Raw genomic sequence first — 21025 nt, forward strand, 5'->3', positions numbered from 1 at the left:
CTTAAGAGCAAAAGATAATGTAAAACACTGTCTTATTTTGGGGGAAATATGGTAGATTGTTGTACATGGAATACAGTCACAAGAAACTCTTGATGGAATTCAGAGTTTGGCTGGTTATGCTGATGTTTGTGATGACAAGACTACAGTATATTAATAAATATTGATTTTTTGTTCAACAATAAATGTGAATTCTTGTTTGTGGAAAAATAAGACCTAGTGCGTCTCTAGCAGCAAAACTTAATATAAGACACTGTCTTATTTTCGGGGAAACACGGTACTACCAAGTCTTTGCAATATGCTATTCATGGGGCCAGAAACAGTCTCCCAGTTGCTCCCAACATGTATTTCCCATTTGGTCTTACACTGCAGCAACAGTTACCTCTTCCTGGCATCTTCCTAAACTCTGCCTACTTGGTCTGGCTTCATAGTCACTCGTTTTTTGTGTGTGTGACAGAGACAGAGACAGACAGAGAGAGACAGAGAGAGGGACAGATAGGGACAGATAGGAAAAGAGAGAGATGAGAAGCATCAATTCTTTGTTGTGGCATCTTAGTTGTTCTTTAATTGCTTTCTCATATGAGCAATTAAATATGGGGGGGGCTACAGTGGAGCGAGTGACCTTGGACTCAAGCTGGAGAGCCTTGCTCAAACCAGATGAGCCCGCACTCAAGCTGGAGACCTCGGGGTCTCGAACCTGGGTCCTCCCCATCCCAGTCCAACACTCTAGCCACTGTGCCACCAACTGGTCAGGCCATAGTCAGTCACTCTTAAAAACCCCTTGGTGTATTTCTGAGATGGAGATGCTGAGGTTCTATAGCAGGGGTCCCCAAACTACGGCCCGCGGGCCGCATGCGGCCCCCTGAGGCCATTTATCCAGCCCCTGCTGCACTTCCGGAAGGGGCATCTCTTTCATTGGTGGTCAGTGAGAGGAGCACATTGACCATCTCATTAGCCAAAAGCAGGCCCATAGTTCCCATTGAAATACTGGTCAGTTTGTTGATTTAAATTTACTTGTTCTTTATTTTAAATATTGTATTTGTTCCCGTTTTGTTTTTTTACTTTAAAATAAGATATGTGCAGTGTGCATAGGGATTTGTTCATAGTTGTTTTTATAGTCCGGCCCTCCAATGGTCTGAGGGACAGTAAACTGGCCCCCTGTGTAAAAAGTTTGGGGACCCCGTTCTAGTGTGCTTTTATTTCTTTGCCTTGTTTTCCCATTAGATTATAAGCTCTCTGAAGCTAATGAAAAGCTCTTAGCCCCAATACGTTACATTCCTGGTGACTTTTTCCAAAGGACTTAATGCTACCATGACTGTCTACTCATAGGGCCCGCTTCTCTCTGGTGTTGTGGCTTTATAAGACTCAGTTCCCCACGTGGAACGCTATCAGCTAATGAAATCAAGGAACCTTCCAGGATGCCAGCTCGGGCAGTTTGTGAGCTGCACTCTCTGGGCAGCTGTGGCTGCAGGGCGCACCTGGGGTTGGCAAACTGTAGTGCCCAATAAATCAACATCTCCACATAAAGCATCTATGTCTGCTCATTATGTAAGACTGTCATCATGTAAATAAATAAAGCATGCCTCAAAGTCAGACTGTTCTTAACTAGTGCTTACACAGTGTGCTCGGGCTTTATTAACCTTTTCTGTGACTCCCACTGCACCTGAGCCTAGTGAGCAAGATCACTCTGTTAGGCAAGGAAGGTCAAGTTCCCCCCCAGCTCTGGCCTGTGATCTTACCGATATGACCACGATGTCATAGAAACAAACTGAACTTGGAGTCAGAATATTTGATTTCAAGTCCTGACTGTCACTTGATTTTATAAGTTAGGGCAAGGTCATTTCCCTCTTGTGGGTCTCAGATCCCACTGCAAAACAAATAAATACTTCATTGGGTTTTTTGTGACAATGAAGACGGTATATGTGAGAATGGTTTCTAAACTGTAAAGTGCTGTAAAATGTTACTGATTATTACGATCACGTTGGAACCGTGAAGAAATGATGCGGAACATACTACCTTGCAGGCTGGGGAGAACCGCAGACACAATGAGAGCTGCCTTGTGAACGCAGGAAGCCCCCGACTGGCCCTGGTCCCCACCGAGCCGGCCCACTGAGCGCCCTGCCCTCAGGGTGTGGGGCTGCTCCGTTCCCAAGGGCAGTGAAGTCAGTGACTAGACCCCTGACAGAGTTGAGAGCTGCTTCCTACCCCTTGGATGGTCTTCTTGGACATCTTAAATACTTTTGTCGGCTTCCAATCCTCGTCATCCCCATCGTCCATATCACCGTCCTCAGGCTCATTCACAGAATGCTCCGAAGAATATTTTAGTTCCTCAATGTCCATGCTTTGGTTTGGCAACTTTTCTTTAAAACGGGAAGGTCTTGGCTAAGAACCAATACAAAGACAGAAAACAAAAACACAAACATGCGGCTCATATCTTCCCAACAGCTGTTGCCAGCTACCTCCTCAGAGCAGTGACTGCAGACTCCCTCGGATACCCCACGTGGCTTTACCCATCAAAAGCAAGTCTGCAGCCACCTCTGGCGCAGGCGCACTCTTGGGAGGGACAGAGACTGCAGGGAGAGAGGCCAGGCAGTGTGAGGGAGGAGGAAGGGCCTCAGGACTCAGGACCTGAAAAGGACCTTTGGGTGGAGAGCTGAATACTGGTTTTCCTTCGCTCCTCCTCCTCCTCCTCCTCCTCAGCTGTGTTACGTAACATCTGCACAGTCTTGGGAGGGGGAGGCCTATCTTCTTCAAGCTTGTGCTGGAGTTGACTCTGGGACTCCAAGAAAATTCTACCTCACAACCTCTTTTAAAAGGCCATTTTAGCATGCTCACTGCAAACCTCAGCTCTGCGAGGGTATCACAGGCACCAAGCAGTTTACCTTAGGTGGGATATATTCAAAAGAGGAGTCTGGAGACAGAAGGGCGTCCTTGTGAAGATGAGGTATCTGTTTGCTGGCTACTTGGAGGAGAGTCAGTTTCTATTGGAAAAAAGGACAAAGTGTATATTGCAGGGCAGCTTCTCAGCCTGTTCGTGACTGAAGCATGACGATCCCTAAGCTAGCTTAATTTGAAAGCATATTAAAATGAGGAAGGGTAATAGTAAAGCAGGTTGAAAGACCTCCACTTTATAGGATCAGGATCAGGATTAGATTCCAAATGGAGCAAATGAAAAAACATGTGTTTATACCATTTTGAAGTGCACATGACTCTATAACATGGAAGGTTGATGTTGACCTCAAAGAATACAGCCAAGTCATCCTACTTGGGGTTGCTCCCAAGGGTTGGCCTCAGTTGAAACAGGGTCCCCAGGGCTTGCTCAGCCGGTGGGAGGTGGTTTTACCTGCTTCATGATTTCATTCTCTTGGAGAAACTGCTTATTTTGCGCACACACTTCTTGCATCTTCTCAAGTTCTTCTTCCTATTTGCAGGGGGTACAGAGATCGCTGGGATTATTTTGAGCACTGCATGTGGGTTTCCGAACAACTCACAGGCATGGAGGCGCACTGCTGCCAAGCTGCTGGCGGCAGATGGCTTCTGCACAGCGGGCATTGGCACCCAGGAAAACGCCGAATTCCTAGCAGTTCCCAGGTGTCCTGAATGCAACCTCTATTCAGACAGTCCCAAGCAGCCCTGACGGGCACCGCAGAAAGCACAGGCTCTGTCCCACACGCCTTCCTGCCCTTCGCTGGCCACCAGCCTCGCATTGCTCATGCGCGTCAGGGTGCTGCTTAAGAAAGTCATGTGGACAGCTGTTCCTCTGGAGTCACAGAAGCTTTTGTCCCCAGTTCTCAATACAGACTAGGTAGTTTATTTGCTACTTTAATATAAGCCTGATTAAACGTCTGGCATTTAACACAACCAGATTCTTGCAGATGGCCTTAACTGGTTTGGTTGTATCTTTGATGGGAGGTACCCGAGATACTGTAGAGTGGGGAGGTTCAGAAAAAAGATTCTAAGTTGGATAAAATAGTGCTCCCAAATGCTACTAAAGGGTGTGGTGCGCCCAGGCATGTTATAAACATGTTAGGTCTCAGCTCAGAAGAACAGGCTCAGGAAGAGACAGTTGAACGTGCCCAGGGTGACAATGGATGACTGACCTTTCTCAACTGTTCAGAGCTCAGAGCCTGGTATGGAGTACATACTGCCATTTCTGTACCAAAAAGGAGGTTATGTGTGCCTACATTCTAAGTGCCCTTACATGGATCAACTAGGGCCAAAAAGCATTAGAGGCTGCCAGTCTGAACCGTTTTCAGGACCGAATTACTGTCTGCTGCCGGCATAACGGTCTAAACTGGACAGTCCTCAGTCTGGCCTGTGGGGCTGGCCCTGGACCCTTGCCTCCTGGTACCTGACACTTCAATATGCTCCGCAGCTGCTGTTCCTTTTCACTGATCGACACCTCGAGCTGCTTCCCTGCCATCTGGCTTTGCTGCAGCTGGCTGAGAAGGTACAGCACCTAGAGAAAGATACAACTCAATGAGACCAAAGCAGGAATAAGAGAAAAGAGGAAGTCAGCCTAGTCCGTGCAGTGACGCAGACGGCTCCCGTGTGACTCAGCAGTCAACTGTCTCCTTTTGCTCTCATGGCTGGTAGTAAGGGGTCAGCACAACCGCCAAGTCCACCAGGCACGTTCATCTTAGGACCAAGCTGGAGGCTAAGAGCTCTTGTCACTGGTATGTGTAAACGTAGACAAGCCATTTCTTTCTGTTTGTTTCCTTATTTGCAAAATTTGGAGATGACTACATAATCTTTTGAAGGAAACACCATACCCCCTTCAATTTTTTTTTTTTTTGTATTTTTCTGAAGCTGGAAACGGGGAGAGACAGTCAGACAGACTCCTGCATGCGCCCGACCGGGATCCACCCGGCACGCCCATCAGGGGCGACGCTCTGCCCACCAGGGGGCGATGCTCTGCCCCTCCGGGGCGTCACTCTGCCGCGACCAGAGCCACTCTAGCGCCTGGGGCAGAGGCCAAGGAGCCATCCCCAGCGCCCGGGCCATCTTTGCTCCAATGGAGCCTTGGCTGCGGGAGGGGAAGAGAGAGACAGAGAGGAAAGCGCGGCGGAGGGGTGGAGAAGCAAATGGGCGCTTCTCCTGTGTGCCCTGGCCGGGAATCGAACCCGGGTCCCCCGCACGCCAGGCCGACGCTCTACCGCTGAGCGAACCGGCCAAGGCTCCCTTCAATATATTTTTATTGATACATGAACAACAGAAAGCAATGGTTCATTCTTCAGCATGGCCTCTTGGCTCGCTGAGTTACCTTCTCTTGGTGCTGTTGCTCCACTCTGAATAGCTCTGCCTGTAATTCTGTCTCTACTTCAGCAAAATGATTTCGTTCCTCAAACAGCACCTTCTGCATTTCAGCACAGTTGGTCTGGTTCTGTTTCAGGGTGCTTTCAAGCCTGCTGACCTGTATTTTAGAGGAGACCAGCTGGAAGAGATAAAAGAAAATCATTTTCTTTGGAGAATGGCCACCTTTCCCCATTTATTAGGCAAATGTCCACTTTCTTGAAGTGGGCTAAGAAAAGTTCCTCCCCATCCAAGTCCATTCTTATGTTTTCACATCATATGGGGTCTAGAATGACTAGTAACAATACTGGCCAGGCCAAGAGCCGGAATTTCTGTTGAGATAGCTTAGAGCTAGAAGTCACCACTAAGACCATTCAATCTCTTTCTCTGCCTCAAGGCAAGATAAAACCCAACATGAATAGTATCTGACAAATCCAAATTCTCATATTTAAGTTCTTCCTTAACTTTAAAGAGAAATTAAAAGACACACCCTTACGGCCAATTTTGTTCCATCTCAGGATGTCTGTGCTCACATGTTGAAACGTGCAGACACGTTAGCTGACTCTGCAGATCTGGCTCTTCCAGCTAGACTGGTAGCCTATGCTGGCCCAGTTATAAAGTCTCTCCTAGCCCAGATGGTGAACATCACAAACACCAGTGCTCACAAGACTAATCAGGCCTTCTTTAGTAGGACAAATCTGCTAAACCAGCACAAAGTGTGGAAAGGATAGCATTGCTCAGCCTTGCAGTCGAAGGAGTTTGTACACTCGTCTCAAGAGAAAATACCTCAATCACCAGACGTGATTAACTCTAATTCTTCTTGTGACAATGTCAGAAGACAGATTAGCTTAAGGTCAGTGAAGATGGATTTCCCTTAAGATGAATCTTAGTATGTCAAAGATGGTTTCCTGTTTTGTAGATTGTATCTTAAACTTTTTGAATATACATCTCATAGGTGTTTTAGGAGGTAGCGCAGTATAATAGTTTATGTTGAAGTAGTGGCCTACTGTGGCATCTTGATCTTTTCCTAATAACAGCAAACATTTATTGAGCACTTGCTCACACCAACCTTTACCCATAGAACCATTTCTCTAATTTAGTGTCATCGTGGTTTCTACCGTGAAAAATGGCAATAACACAATGACTAGCATCTTATTTTGATCTGCTGAGCCAGACCCCTAACTGCTAGTAGGAAGAGTGATGTTACCTCTCCAATTAAGTATTTCAGAGCACACTTGGCCTCCAGGATGGTGGCAATACTCTCCCAGCGATGTTTTGGCCGGTCTTCGCTCTCTGCGTCCAGCAGCTTCTGCTGCAGGTCAGCAATCTGAGCGCTCCTGCAAGGAAAACACAGCAGGCCTCACTGCTAGAGCTCTCAGCACCGAGGAGAGCAGAGTGCTCGGAGAAATTTCAGATACTTTTATGGAAGGACGTATCAGTTAAATAACATTGAAATAGTGATTTAGGCATCTGGTTAGGATGTGTGCTCAGCAGCTCTTGGGATATGCAGTATTTCAAATTCAAATCCTCTTACAAAGGGACTCCAAAGACCATCCAAATGGTTTCATCTTACTAAATACTGGTTGGAAAAAACAGACCATATAGTGGGATTTGGAAAGATTTGTTTCAGTAAGACTTTTTAGTAGAGCACTGACTGGTATGTGACTTCGTCTTGAGGCCATAGAAGCTCAGACTGTGATATGGTGGCTCACCCATGCAAGGACGCGGTTCAGGTTGGAGATTGGAAGGAAAGAAAATCTCAAAATAGACACACAGACTCTCACCTTTTCCTTTTCCCTTTTCTTTCCCTTCCCCCTCTTCTTCCCTCACATGCATGCATCTCCTAAACTGCAAGGGCTCCCATGGGACTTGCAAACAGGGTGGCCTAGGGCAGGGGCAGCTCGTCTTGGGCTAACCCTGGAACCTGTCTCCGAAGCCCCTTTCCTCTGGCTCTTCAGTGAGCCAAAGCGGACCCGCCTGGGCTCCTCTGTTGCTTCTTCCAGCCTAAACCCTCCTTTGTTTTATTGACTCAGCTTTAATAAATGTACCTTCAAAAAAAATCTCAAAATAACGGGTGGATGCTCTTTGCTAGAACGGAACCCCAGATTGATACCCACGGCTGGTGTAGTGAGAGGTTCTCCTGAAGTGCCTGCCACAAGACTGAGACATCGGTAAGAAGACGAGATACCCTGACCCTGGGGATAGCTTCCAAATACTCTCTGATCAGGCAAGGTCTGAGACCAAGGTCAACACAATATTTCATTTTCATTAATATCTCCCTTTTCAAAATTGCTATGTGACCAGTGACGGGTGTGTGTGTGTGTGGGGGGGCACACGAGCACATGCCCGACATACTGTGCTGTGCGAGGTACTATAAAGAAGATGGGAATCAAAGAAACCTAACAGCAGTTCTCAAATTTAGGTCTCAGGACCCCTTTACACTCTTAAAAATTACTGAGGACCTAAGAAATTCGGTTCATATATTTATTATAGCGATAGATATTTACAGTATTAGAAAGTAAACCTGAGCCTGTCCTGCAGTGGTGCAGTGAATAGAGCTCTGACCTGGAACACTGAGGTCACTGGTTTGAAGCCCTGCGCTTGCCCAGTCAAGGCACATACGAGAAGCAACCAATAAACAACTAGACTGAAGCAACTACTTCTCGCTCCCTCACCCCCTCTCTCTGTAAAATCAACGAATGAAATCTTAAAAATAAAGACTGAGAAAAATCAAATACTTTTTAATTCATTTAAAAAATAATCCATTATATATTAAAATATTTTCTGAAAAACAACACATTCCAAAATGAAAAATAACTGAAAAGAGTGGAGCTGTTTCACATTTTGACAAAGCTCTGTAATATCTGGCTTAGTAGGAGATCTAGATTCGCACATCTCCCTCTGCGTTCAGTCTTTTGGATCATGTTCCAATTGATGTAATGAAGATAAACTGGCCTCACACAGATATGTAGATGGACAAGCAAGGAGCCATTTAAAAACGTTTCTGGGTAATTGTGGGTATTTTTTGAGAATACAACAGAACCCTACAAGTGGTAGCTCCTTAAAAGTTAGATGGAAAGTGAAATCTGAAACCATTATTAATAAACTTTTTGTACTTTCTTACACTAAAATACCCTGGTCTACTTTAAAATCTGTATGGCTCTTTCCCCATACATAATTCTGTAATGTGTCCTTTGGACAATGTTGAGTCATACAGAGAGCCTCCAAATGCTAACACATTTCATTATAAAATATAAGAAAACTCACAATTGTTAATATCACCACTGGTCTCATCAGAAAAGTTATAAAAAACTGTCCAGCTTACAGTGGAAGATACACATTTTCCAAAATTCTGACTGTCGCCTGAAAATTCAAATTCGATCTCTGGTGACAAAGTGTCAGCTGTTTTCGCTGAAGCGAAGGCTCACGTGGTTCATTTCTGAGACAATGTCTGCCAGGTGCCCACGTGTGGATACGCACTGTCACCCATCAGCCGTTGTTTCCGGTATACTGAAGTTCCCCTGCAGGGGAACATGCGCTTGGCCTCATGCACCCAAACGCGCTGGGCTCAAGGGTGCAGACCAGTGAGACGAGCAGTTTTTACTGCCGCGTCAAAGCCACTCATCACTGAGACCACCCTTTTCACATCTGTGACCCTGTGGTCAAGTGTGCAGTGACCACTGTGACAGGTTGCTACCACGGCTTTAATTCAAGCCAAATAGTCAGCAGTTTTGTCCACTGATGCTTTTGCATTATCATGGCAAAAAACACCTTAATATTATTATCAAAATAGTTCTGATCACTCAGACTTCCTGAAAGGGTCTCAGAGGCCTCTCAGGAATTTGCATACCAGACTTTGAGAACCCTGGCCTAATACGTAGTCCTAGCCTTCAACAAGCTAACAATTTTTCTAGATCGACAAAGCTAATAAACGTAAAACAGGTAGTAAATACTAACTAGATAACACAGATCACCTGTGTCACATGACTAAGCCTGCAAGTTGTGAGGGAGTTTAGAGAAGAGTGAGATTGGTGAGGATGAAGGGTCAGGGAAGGCTTCTCGGAAGCGGTGTGCCACGACACTTCAGAGTTGTTGTCTGTCATGGGCCCTTTCCTGTTGTCTCTGATAATTCATGTGCTTCAGCTATTTCAAACTTTAGTTTATGTCTCATCAACTGTAGGAAAATTCTCTTGATTAATCTCACCTCTGTCTGATTGCCCTCTACTTGGTGCCTGCCTACCCTACATTTACTCATTTATTTACTTATTTATTTATTCATTTTTTGAGACAGAGAGAGAGTCAGAGAGAGGGATAGATAGGGACAGACAGACAGGAATGGAGAGAGATGAGAAGCATCAATCATCAGTTTTTCATTGTGACACCTTAGTTGTTCATTGACTGCTCTCTCATATATGCCTTGACCGTGGGCCTTCAGCAGACCGAGTGACCCCTTGCTCGAGCCAGCAACCTTGGGTCCAAGCTGGTGAGCTTTGCTCAAACCAGATGAGCCCTCACTCAAGCTGGCATTTTTGGGGTCTCTAACCTGGGTCCTCCGCATCCCAGTCTAATGCTCTATCCACTGCGCCACTGCCTGGTCAGGCCCTACATTTAAATAATCATTTACTTATGCACAGTGGTATGCAGGCAAATGTTTAACCACCAGCACTTCAAAAAGCAGACCTGATTTGTAGTTTTTGCTCGTTTTTGTGGTGTAAATCCTCTCACCATAACCTGTTGCAAGCTACCAATGCTTTATAACATTCCTGAAAGGTTAACAAATGATTCCAACACCGTGCTTTATTTCCACTTGAGAGCAAGGGTGATGCCATCTATTTTTTCTGTGTATTCCAACTGCACTCAGTGCAGCACAAGTAGAAAGTCAAATGCTGAGTGAGTTAGAGATGTATCTAAAGATAAACAGCTGTTGTGTGTTGCCAAAAATAAATGATATCCAAGCTCTCTGGGGAAAAAAAATTCTGTTATTCTAAGAAGCTATATAATCTTTGTCTAAGTTCTGGTCCTTCTAGAGTTCATAGATACTTAAAAGACAGCAGTGATCACAGAGGCCGTGGAGCATAGGTTTTGGTTTCAGAGCCAGGAGGGGAGAAGGAGAACGTTCACTGGGGCACTTCTCACATGCCAAGCACCATGTCATGTACTTGACTGACAACTCTCATTTAACACTCATAATCACTTCACCTATACATTCTCTTCTAGCTACTTCGCTGTTGCTCTCTACCATTCTCTGTCTGTGCTGTTGCTCTTTTGGTATCACTTCTTAGGTTCCTCTAAGTTTTGTTTTTAGTCAGTTCTACAGTTAAGAGATACTACCACATCAAAAATTGTGAAGCGGTATAAAGACAGTGGGCTTTGTGTCAGACAGACTGGGTTCTGAATCCCAGTTCTAAGTAAGTAACCTTTAGCAAAAACCTTAAGATATGTCAACTTCAGGCCCTGGCCGGTTGGCTCAGTGGTAGAGCATTGGCCTGGCGTGCAGCAGTCCCGGGTTCGATTCCCGGCCAGGGCACATAGGAGAAGCTCCCATCTGCTTCTCCACCCCTCCCCCTCTCCTTCCTTTCTGTCTCTCTCTTCCCCTCCCGCAGCCAAGGCTCCATTGGAGCAAAGTTGGCCCGGGTGCTGAGGATGGTTCCATGGCCTCTGCCTCAGGCACTAGAGTGGCTCCGATTGCAACAGAGTAATGCCCCAGATGGGCAGAGCATCATCCCCTGGTGGGCATGCCAGGTGGATCCCGGTCGGGCACATGCGGGAGTCTGTCTGACTGCCTCCTCGTTTCCAACTTCAGAAAAAAACAAAAAAAAAAAAAAAAAAAAAAAAAAAAAAGATATGTGAACTTCAGTTCAGATCTATGAAGTGAGAAGAAGAATACAAACCGCAAAAGGTCTACCCTCGTAGGGCCGGACATAATGAGAAAATGTACCTAACATGGACAGTCATGTGTATATTTCCAAAAACCGCTCCTTTCTCTCTTTTCTCCACCACCACAAAGCTTTTGAATGCCTGGACCAAGAGGTGCTATTTTCATTCCCGGCAGACATTTGTATAATGCCTCAGACAGTCCCATTACCTGAGTTCCATTTCAGTCTCCAAGCTTTCAATCTGCTTTGGAATGGAAACCTCGGCCTCGGAACCTCGACCGTGCAGCTCAGCAAGTGAGAATGTGCGTCTCTGTAAAGAACAGTGGCAATGAGGGGGAAGTACTGAGAGGAAAGTGACCCCAGAGCAATGAGCTATCTGCGGAGTGCAGAGTCTCTTAATTGGTCAAACATTTCCATAAGAGCACCTACCCGGAGTTTAGGAGGTGGATTCTCCCCAGATTCATTTTTTTCTTTGAGTTGAGCCAGATCCTGAGCCAGGATCTTTCTATCTTCAAGAAGGTCATTCAGATGGCGTTTGGCTTCTTCAGTGCTCACCATAACCTCAATTTCATTTCCAAGCCAGCTCTAGAAGACAAATCAGTGATGTTGGCATAGGGATGAGGAATCTCTGGCCCATGGGCTAGAATCAGCCCCAGACTTAATGTCCCTTGGCCTGGAGCCCAAGCAACCAGAAGTCATATTTCCATTTGTGCCGACACTCAGCAAAAATTTCAATAGCTCTCTAAGAGTCCTTAACAACCATATCCCAAAAGGTCACAAGAAAGGACTTTCTGTAGAAAATCTTTCTTCAGATATCCAACATTTCTCTGTACCCTGTCCTTATCATCTTTATTTTCTCCTTACCCATTGTCCTTATCTAGTCACGATATAGAACTAAAGTATATTTTGATTGTTCTGTTTAACAGGTATCTATTCCTAATCTTCAAATTAGAATTATAAAATATTTTAAAGCAAACAAAATTAACTAAATTCAGTTTTCAAAAAGTTAATCATCCCTAAGTACACTTTCATATCAGAAGATATACCATGATCCCTGGCTCAGTGGATGAAGCATCTTCCTGGCATGCCAAGGTCATGGGTTCAATCCCCGGTCAGGGCATGTATGAGAAGCAATCAATGAGTACATAACTAAATGGAACAACTAGGTAGAACAACAAGTTGATATTTTTCTCTTTTATTTCCCCACTCCTTTCCTCTCTCTCAAATCAATTAAAAAAAAAAAGAAAAAAAAAAGAAGATATACCAACCATGTAAAAGAAAGTGGGAGTGGATATATTAATATCAGGTAATGCAGAATTCACATCAAAGAATATTAATCAAGTATAAAAAATAATTTCATAATGGTAAAGGAATCAATTATTCAAGAGAACTTAATACTTATTTATGCCCCTAATAAAGCACCAAAATATGTCAAACAAAATCATATATATGCTAACAAAGGAGATAATATGGAATCATAAAAATACAAGTATTTTTTATCCAAAAGAAGCCAGAAAACAAGAAAAGGGAATGAAGAACAGATGGGAAAAATATAAAACAAATAGCAAGATGATATATTCACCCAATTGTAAGATTGGATTAAAAAAGCAAGACCCGGCCTGACCTGTGGTGGCGCAGTGGGATAAAGCATTGACCTGGAACACTGAGGTCGCCGGTTCGAAACCCTGGGCTTGCCTGGTCAAGGGACATATGGGAGTTGATGCTTCCTGCTCCTCCCCCCCCTCTCAAAATCAATAAATAAAAAAATAAAAAAATAAAAAAAGCAAGACCCAACTACATGCTGCCTAAACAGAACAAAGGCACAAATGCTTAAAACCCAAAGGATTAAAAAATATATCATGTTAACATTAGTTGAAAGAAAGCTAGAGGAGCCATGCGATTAGCAGAAAAAGTAGATTTCAGAAAAAAATATTACCAGGGAGAGAAAAGACTAAATCATAATAATGACAGGACCAATTAATCCTAAGTGTTCGTGCCCCTAATAACAAAGCTTCAAAATACGTGTAGCAAACTGGACAGAACTACAAGCAGAAAAAGACAAGTTCATAATTCTAGTTGAAGACTTCAATACTCTTCTCTCAATAACTGATAGAACAAGTAGGCAAAAAATCAGCAAGGATATAGTAGGAATGAATAGCACAATCAATCACATAGACATGACTGGCATTTGTAGAATTACGATCCAATAACAGCACAATACACATTCTTCTCAAGTACACATAGAACATTTGCCAAGATTGGCCATATTCTAGGCCATAATAAGTCTCAAATTCAAAACGATTTAAGTCATACAAAGTATGTTCTTTAACCACAAGGGAATTGAATAAGAAATCATAACACAAAGATATTTGGAAAAGTCCCCTAATATTTGAAAGCTAAATAACACACTTCTAAATAACCCATGGGTCAAAGAAGAAATAACAGGGAAATTACAAGTGTATTTTGAATTGAATGAACATGAAAACATAACTATCAAGAACTGTGGGATATCATTAAAATAGCACTTAAGAGGAAATTTAGAGCAGTAAATGCCTATATGAGAAAAGAAGAAAGAACTCAAGTCAATGACCTCAGCTTGCCAGATGGGAAGAAAGTTGGGGGGTTGGGTAGAAAAGATAAAGGGATTAGGAAGTACAGATTGCTTATTATAGAATCAGAGATGTAAAGTACAGCACAGGAAATATAGTCAATAATATAATAACTATGTGTGGTGCCGGATGGGTACTACACTTATCAGGGCAGATCACTTTGTGAGTTATAGAAATGTCTAACCACTATGCTGTATGCCTGAAACTAATACAAAATAATATTGAATGTGAACTATAATCAAATAAAAAGTGGGGAATAAAAGAAACAAAAAATAAGAACCAATGAAACCCAAAGCAGAAGTAAGGAACTAATAAAGATCAGATGGGAAATTTAATGAGCTGGGGTTTCTGGGTATTTTTTTTTATTGTGGTAAACTATATATAACATAACATTTACCATTTTAACCTTTGGTAAGAATGAACTGGTTTTTGGAACAACTTCCAAACTGATCAGGAAAAAAGAGAAAAGACACAAGAAATCAAAAAACATGAACAAGATGGATGACATTAGTATAGCTTTTACATATATTAGAAGGCTAAAAAGGAAATGCTATGAATAACTTCACACCAATATATTTGACAATTTAGATAGAACAACTTCCTGAAACATACAAACTACCAAAGCTCACTCAAGTAGAAATACATAACTTAAACAACCATATTCTATTTAAACAACTTATTTTCTTACCCCCCCCCAAAAAAAAAAAAAAAAAAAACTAACAAAAAACCCTTCAGGCCCAGATGGCTTAACTTGTGAAATGCACCAAACTTTGCAGCACTTTAGTTGTTCATTGATTGCTTCTTATACTTGCCTTGACCTAGGGGTTCCAGCTGAGGCAGTGACCCCTTGCTCAAGCCAGGGAACCTGGGCTCAAGCCAGTGATCATGGGGTCATGTCGATGACCCCACGCTCAAGCTGACGGCAACCCTGTGCTCAAGCCAGCAACCTTGGCGTTTTGAACCTGGAAACCCTGGAGTCCTAGGTCAATACTTTATCTACTGCGTCACCACCAGTTGGCCACATGTGAATGTTTTATAGCTTTATTCATAATTACCAAAAATGGAAAAATAAACCCCAAGATATCCTTTAATAGGTCAACAGATAAACAAAGTGTGGGTCATCCATACAATGGAATACTGCTCAGCAAAACGAGCACAGACTATATGATGCAGGTAACAACACGGGTGAATCTCAAATGTGTTATGCTAAGACTCAGTGGTTGGCAAACTCATTAGTCAACAGAGCCAAATATCAACAGTACAATGATTGAAACTTCTTTTGAGAGCCAAATTTTTTAAACTTAATCTATATAGGTAGGTACATTCCTTATCGAGGTAGCGTCTGCACGTGGTATTTTGTGGAAGAGCCACACTCAAGGGGCCAAAGAGCCGCAGGTGGCTCGCGAGCTGCAGTTTGCGGACCAGGGTACTAAGTGAAGAAAGCCATACCTTTCTATTTATATGACACTGATGCAAAGGGAAAACAATAATGACAGAATCTAAACCCATGTTTGCCAAGGGCCACGGATGTGGGAGGAGTTAAGTACAAAGGGGCAGAGGGGAAATTGGGGGGGATGAGAGAACTATTCTGTATCTTGACTGTAGTGGTAGCTATATAGTTGTGTTATAAAAAATTATAGAACTATACACTAAAAAGGGTAAATCTTACTATATATAAGTTATGCCTTGATAAAATAAACTGGAAAATAATCAAGTCATTTGCCATACTAATAGAGTAAAAACAAACAAGCCATAAAAGCATCTCATAAGATTCAGAAAAAAAACTTTTGGAAAGAAACCAATATCTATTCATGATAAAAACTTTTAGCAAATTAGGAACAGACAGGAACTTCTTCAACCTGCTAAAAAACATATACAAAAAACCTACAGCTAATATATTTAAAGTGAAAGACTGAATGCTGCCTGAGCAGGTGGTGGCACAGTGGACAGAGCATCGGACTGGGATGTAGAGGACCCAGGTTCAAGACCCCAAAGTCGCCAGCTTGAGGGCGGGCTCATCTGGTTTGAGCAAGGCTCACCAGCTTGAGCCCAAGGTCGCTGGCTCGAGCAAGGGGTCACTTGGTCTGCTGAAAGCCCGCGGTCAAGGCACATATGAGAAAGCAATCAATAAACAACTAAGGAGCCACAAGGAAGAATTGATGCTTCTCATCTCTCTCCCTTCCTGTCTGTCTGACTCTATCTGTCCCTCTCTCTGACTCTGTCTCTGCCAACAAAACCCCAAAAAACAAAAAACATGAATGCTTTTTCCCTAAGATTGGGGACAAAACAATGATGTCTCCTTTCACCTACTGTACTCAGCATTTTACTGGAGGTTTTGGCAAGTGCAATAAGACAAGACAAAGTTTTAAAAAAGGCATATAGAATGGATAAGAATAAATAAAAATGTCCCTATTTGCAGATGACATGATCATCTATGTTGAAAATTCTAAGAACTCTACAAATAAGCTACAAGAACAAATAATGTATAAACAGTTGAAAATTAAAATTAAAAAACAAACAAACAAACACAACACCCTCCCCCTCGAAAACCATTTCCAATGTCATAAGAATATGAGCCCTGGTTGGATAGATCCCCGGTCAAGGCACATGCAGGAGCAGCTCAATGTTTCTTTTTCTCTCTCTCCCTTCCTATCTCGCTAAAATCAATAAATAAAAAGAAGAGTATTAAATATGTAGGGAAACATTTGACAGTGTGTGCATAACACCTCTACATGGACAATGAAAGCACTGCTGAGAGAAATAAAAGACTTAGATCAATGGGGAGCTGCACCGGATTCATGGATCAAAAGGCCCAATATTGTTAAGATGCAGATTCTCCTCAAATATATCTACAAGTTCCATGTAGTCGTAATCAAACTCTCAGCAGACCTTTTCTAGAAATTGATAAGCTGTTTCTAAACTTTATATGGAAATGTAAAGGATCTAGTTTCCCTAAAACAATTTTGAAACAGAATAAAAACTTTAGAGAATTATATACCTGATTTCAGTACTTATAATTAAGACAGTGTAATCAAGGATAGATGTGTGGATCAATGACATAGAATCTAGAACATGATTTATGGACAACTGATTTTGACAAAGGTGTCAAGTCAAAATGAATCGTAGACTTAAAGATAAAGCTTAATATTATGTGACTTTTAGAAGAAAGCTTAGGGGGAAATCTTAGTAATCTTGGGTTTGGCAAAGATTTCTTAAATGGGACATAAAAACTATTAAAGCATAAAAGAAAAATGTCAATAAATTGGATGGCATCAAAATTAGAAAGCTTTGTTCTTTAAAAGATTCTGTTAAAGAAACTAAAAGGCAAGCCATTGCCTGGGAGACATAGAAGTCCTTTGATATATCTAGAATATATAAAGAATTCTGGGCTTGACCTGTGGTGGCGCAGTGGATAAAGCATTGATCTGGAATGCTAAGGTCGCCGGTTCAAAATCCTGGGCTTGCCTGGTCAAGGCACATGTGGGAGTTGATGCTTCCTGCTCCTCCCCCCTTCTCTCTCTCTCTCTCTCTCTCTCTCTTTCCCCTCCTGCTCTCTAAAATGAATAAATAAAATCTTTAAAAAAAAGGAATTCTAGCTACATGATTTGGGATTGTGTCCCATGTAGCTAGCCGGCTAATTAATAAACTCAAAAATTAAAAAAAAAAGGAATTCTAACTCAAAAATAAGAAAAAGACAACTCAATTAAAATGGGAAAATTATTTGAACAGATATTTCAAAAAACATACATATGGCAAATAAACACATGACAAGGTGATCATTAGTCATTAGGGAAATGAAAAATAAACCACAGTGGGTCACCACTGCCCACCTACTAGAATAGCTAAAATGGAAAAGACTGACTACAGTATATTCAAAATACATATTGTTGGGAAAGTACAGCAATGGGAAACTCATGTATTGCTAGTAAAATGGCAAAGCACTTTGGAAAACAATTTGGCAGTTGCTTAAAAGTTCAAATACACATCCTCTCCTAACATGTGAGGACACGGGGAGAAGACAGCTGTGTATAAACCTGGAAACAATCCTTCAGCAGATACTGAATCTGCCAGCATCTTGACCTTGAACTTTTTATCCCCTGGAACTGTGAGAGATAAATTTCTGTTGTTTATAAACAAACAAACAAAGTTAAAATACACACCTAGTAGATGGGCAAGCCATTTGACTCCTAGGTTTTCTATCCAAGAAATAAAAACATATATGCACATAATGACTTGTACATGAATGTTCAGTACAATATTTGTAATAGTCAAAAACTTGAAACAAATGCCTATCAACAGGTGAATGAATAACAAAACTGTGGTGAATCTACCGAACGGGACGCCACTCAGCAATAAAAAAAAAAAAGAAGTACTGACACACACAACTACGTGGACGGATCTCAAACTAATTATGTTGAATGAAAGCCAGAAGAAAATGCTGGATGATTCCATTTTTATCAAATTCTACAAAATGAAAATAAATATACATGACAGAAAGCAAACTGAGGGTCGAAGGGTGGCCGATGGGTTACAGAGTTGTGGTCATGATGGACGCTGATGTTACCCTGATTGTGGTGGTCTCATGGGTGCAGGTGTGTGTCAAAACTTAAGTTGTACACTTTAAATATGCAGAATTTATTGTAGGTCAATTATACCTCAATCAAACTTCCAAAAAAGTAACTGAACCTCAAGAGGGGAAGGGATAGAACTTTTCTCTTCTCTTAGTCTTTAACAGCAATTCAAACGCTCGTATCTTTAGGAAATAAGGCTCTCACGTAGACCTTCAGATCTACAAGTTGACTTCTAACTAAAAAGAAAGCTATTCCCCATGTTCTCCTACCCCAGGGGTCTCAAACTCAACTCAGCATGTGGGCTGCAGAGCAAGATCACAGCCGTTGGGCGGGCCGCACTAGGTCTACAAAAGGCAACTGTTACGCAACACTTTTCTCACTGCAGTTGAAAACAAAAAAAAAATCAGTACAACAAGCACAATCGTACATGCAGTTTACTCAGTGTCACAAAACGACCAGAAACTGTAGTTCGCATCACAACTGCTGTTAACTAAGCTAATATCTAGCTAGGATGCTAGAGAAATGAAAAATACAAGTAGGCCCCTAGGCTTACTTAAATTTATCCAAAATATTTTGAACTTTGTGGATTATTCTGCGGGCCGCACAAAATTGTTTGGCGAGCCGCATGTGGCCCACGGGCCATGAGTTTGAGACTCCTGTCCTACCCTAATACACGAAAGAGAACTGGCCATTCCAGCTGTCCATACCTTCATCCGAGCTGCTGTGCCCTCCATTCCACGGCTCTGGGTCTCTTTCCGCTTGTCTGCCACCTCCTTTTGTTTCTGGAGAGCATCCTTGAGCCTCTTGTTCGCAGCTGCTGCCTGAATAAAAACAGCTCACAGTAATGTCAGCTTGAAGGATAAAAGGGACAAGCTAATTTCCAGCATATTAGTAAAGAAAAATAAAAACTTCTATGGTTTGAGTTCCTATAGGAACCATGTTTTTAAATATTTTATTTTATTGATTTTAGAAAGAGAAGAGACAGAGGAGAAAGGTAGGGGAGGAGTGGGAAGCATCAACTCATAGTAGTTGCCTCTCACATGTGCCTTGGCAGGCAAGCTCGCAGTCTCGAACTGGCCACCTCAGTGTTCCAGATCGAAACTTTATCCACTGCACCATCTCAGGTCAGGCAACCACGGTTCTAAAGTCTCCATGTCAAATGTGCACCTCCCCTAGGCTCTAAAGCTGATACTGGTCAATGGTTACTGCTTTAGGACCTAGGGGAGGTGCACATTTCAAGGAAGTACTACAGATTTGAAAGTGTCTGGAAATGTCACATATCAATATTATCTGTGATTTTTTTTAAGAAAGAAGCAAGCACAATCAGAAAAAAAATCCTTATTTGAATAGTACCATTTTAATCGGGTTGTTATCAGCTCACAGTTCATGACATATAAACAGGGATCAAAGCTTAAGAATTGCTGGTCGAGATTGGCATCCCCTGTTTCTCAGGACACGGGCTCATTTAAGCGATGCTACTTTGTCAGTATCTAAGCCAGGGGTCCCCAAACTATGGCCTGTATGAGGCCCCCTGAGGCCATTTATCCAGCCCCCGCCACACTTCTGGAAGGGGCACCTCTTTCATTGGTGGTCAGTGAGAGGAGCACATTGACCATCTCATTAGCCAAAAGCAGGCCCATAGTTCCCATTGAAATACTGGTCAGTTTGTTGATTTAAATTTACTTGTTTATTTTAAATATTGTATTTGTTCCCATTTTGGTTTTTTACTTTAAAATAAGATATGTGCGGCCTGACATATGGCGCAGTGGGATAAAGCGTCGACCTGGAACACTGAGGTCGCCGGTTTGAAACCTTGGGCTTGCCCGGTCAAGGCACATATGGGAGTCAAAGCTTCCTGCTCCTCCCCCTTTTCTCTCTCTCACTCCTCTCTCTCTAAAAAATTAATAAATAAAATATTAAAAAAAAAACAAGTTAGTGTTAAAAAAAAAAAAAGATATGTGCAGTGTGCATAGGGATTTGTTCATAGTTTTATTTATAGCCTGGCCCTCCAACGGTCTGAGGGACAGTGAACTGGACCCTGTGTAAAAAGTTTGGGGACCCCTGATCTAAGCAATACACTTGATCTAGCAGACTGAATTTTCTTACCTCCTCAGTTTTACGTCTAAGCACAGTAGACTGTTTCTGGAAGTTTCTTTCAAGTTTGAGCAGCTCATATTGCCTCTTGCGGTCCTGAGAAGGAATGAGTCAGACTTTTAATTGCTATACAGCCATTTAAAATGAACTCTATAATGTAACCAAAGATTCTTTCAATGGTATAGTCATTGTGGGAAATAAGAGGTTCTTCAAACAATTAAAAATAAAATCTAGCAATCCCACTACTGGGCATATAGCCAAAGAAAATGAAATCAGTATCTTGAGGAGATATCTGTGCTCCTGTGTTCATTGCAGCCTTATTCACAATAATCAAGACATGAGATGATGAATGGGTAACAAAAATTTGGTACATATACACAATGGAATACTATTCAGACATAAGCAAGGAGAAAACTCTGCCACTTGCGACAACACGATGAACCTGGAAGTTATCATAACAGATACACCAGGCTGACAAAGAAAAATACAGTTATGAAGTCATATATATGAAATCTAAAAGTTGAATTCATAAAGCCAGAGAGTAAAACAGGGGCTATCAGGGACTGCGGGATGCAGAGAAGGTTAG

The 21025-nt window shown here is 42.3% G+C and overlaps 1 protein-coding gene across 4 annotated transcripts in view; it reads right to left on the reverse strand.

The window, feature by feature from the left end:
• KIF4A (kinesin family member 4A) overlaps window positions 1–21025 on the reverse strand; it is a 128982-nt gene that overhangs the window by 12401 nt on the left and 95556 nt on the right. For all 4 annotated transcript variants that reach the window (XM_066357205.1, XM_066357204.1, XM_066357206.1 and 1 more), the window contains 10 exons: window positions 20452–20535; window positions 19053–19166; window positions 11595–11750; window positions 11375–11475; window positions 6497–6626; window positions 5261–5431; window positions 4349–4456; window positions 3341–3418; window positions 2880–2978; window positions 2203–2379 (listed from right to left, as the gene is read on the reverse strand). In XM_066357205.1, coding sequence (XP_066213302.1) covers window positions 2203–2379; window positions 2880–2978; window positions 3341–3418; window positions 4349–4456; window positions 5261–5431; window positions 6497–6626; window positions 11375–11475; window positions 11595–11750; window positions 19053–19166; window positions 20452–20535 — 1218 coding nt within the window. The remainder of the gene's footprint in view (window positions 1–2202; window positions 2380–2879; window positions 2979–3340; window positions 3419–4348; window positions 4457–5260; window positions 5432–6496; window positions 6627–11374; window positions 11476–11594; window positions 11751–19052; window positions 19167–20451; window positions 20536–21025) is intronic.

This window comes from Saccopteryx leptura, chromosome X (genome assembly GCF_036850995.1).
Source record: "Saccopteryx leptura isolate mSacLep1 chromosome X, mSacLep1_pri_phased_curated, whole genome shotgun sequence".
NCBI lineage: Eukaryota > Metazoa > Chordata > Mammalia > Chiroptera > Emballonuridae > Saccopteryx > Saccopteryx leptura.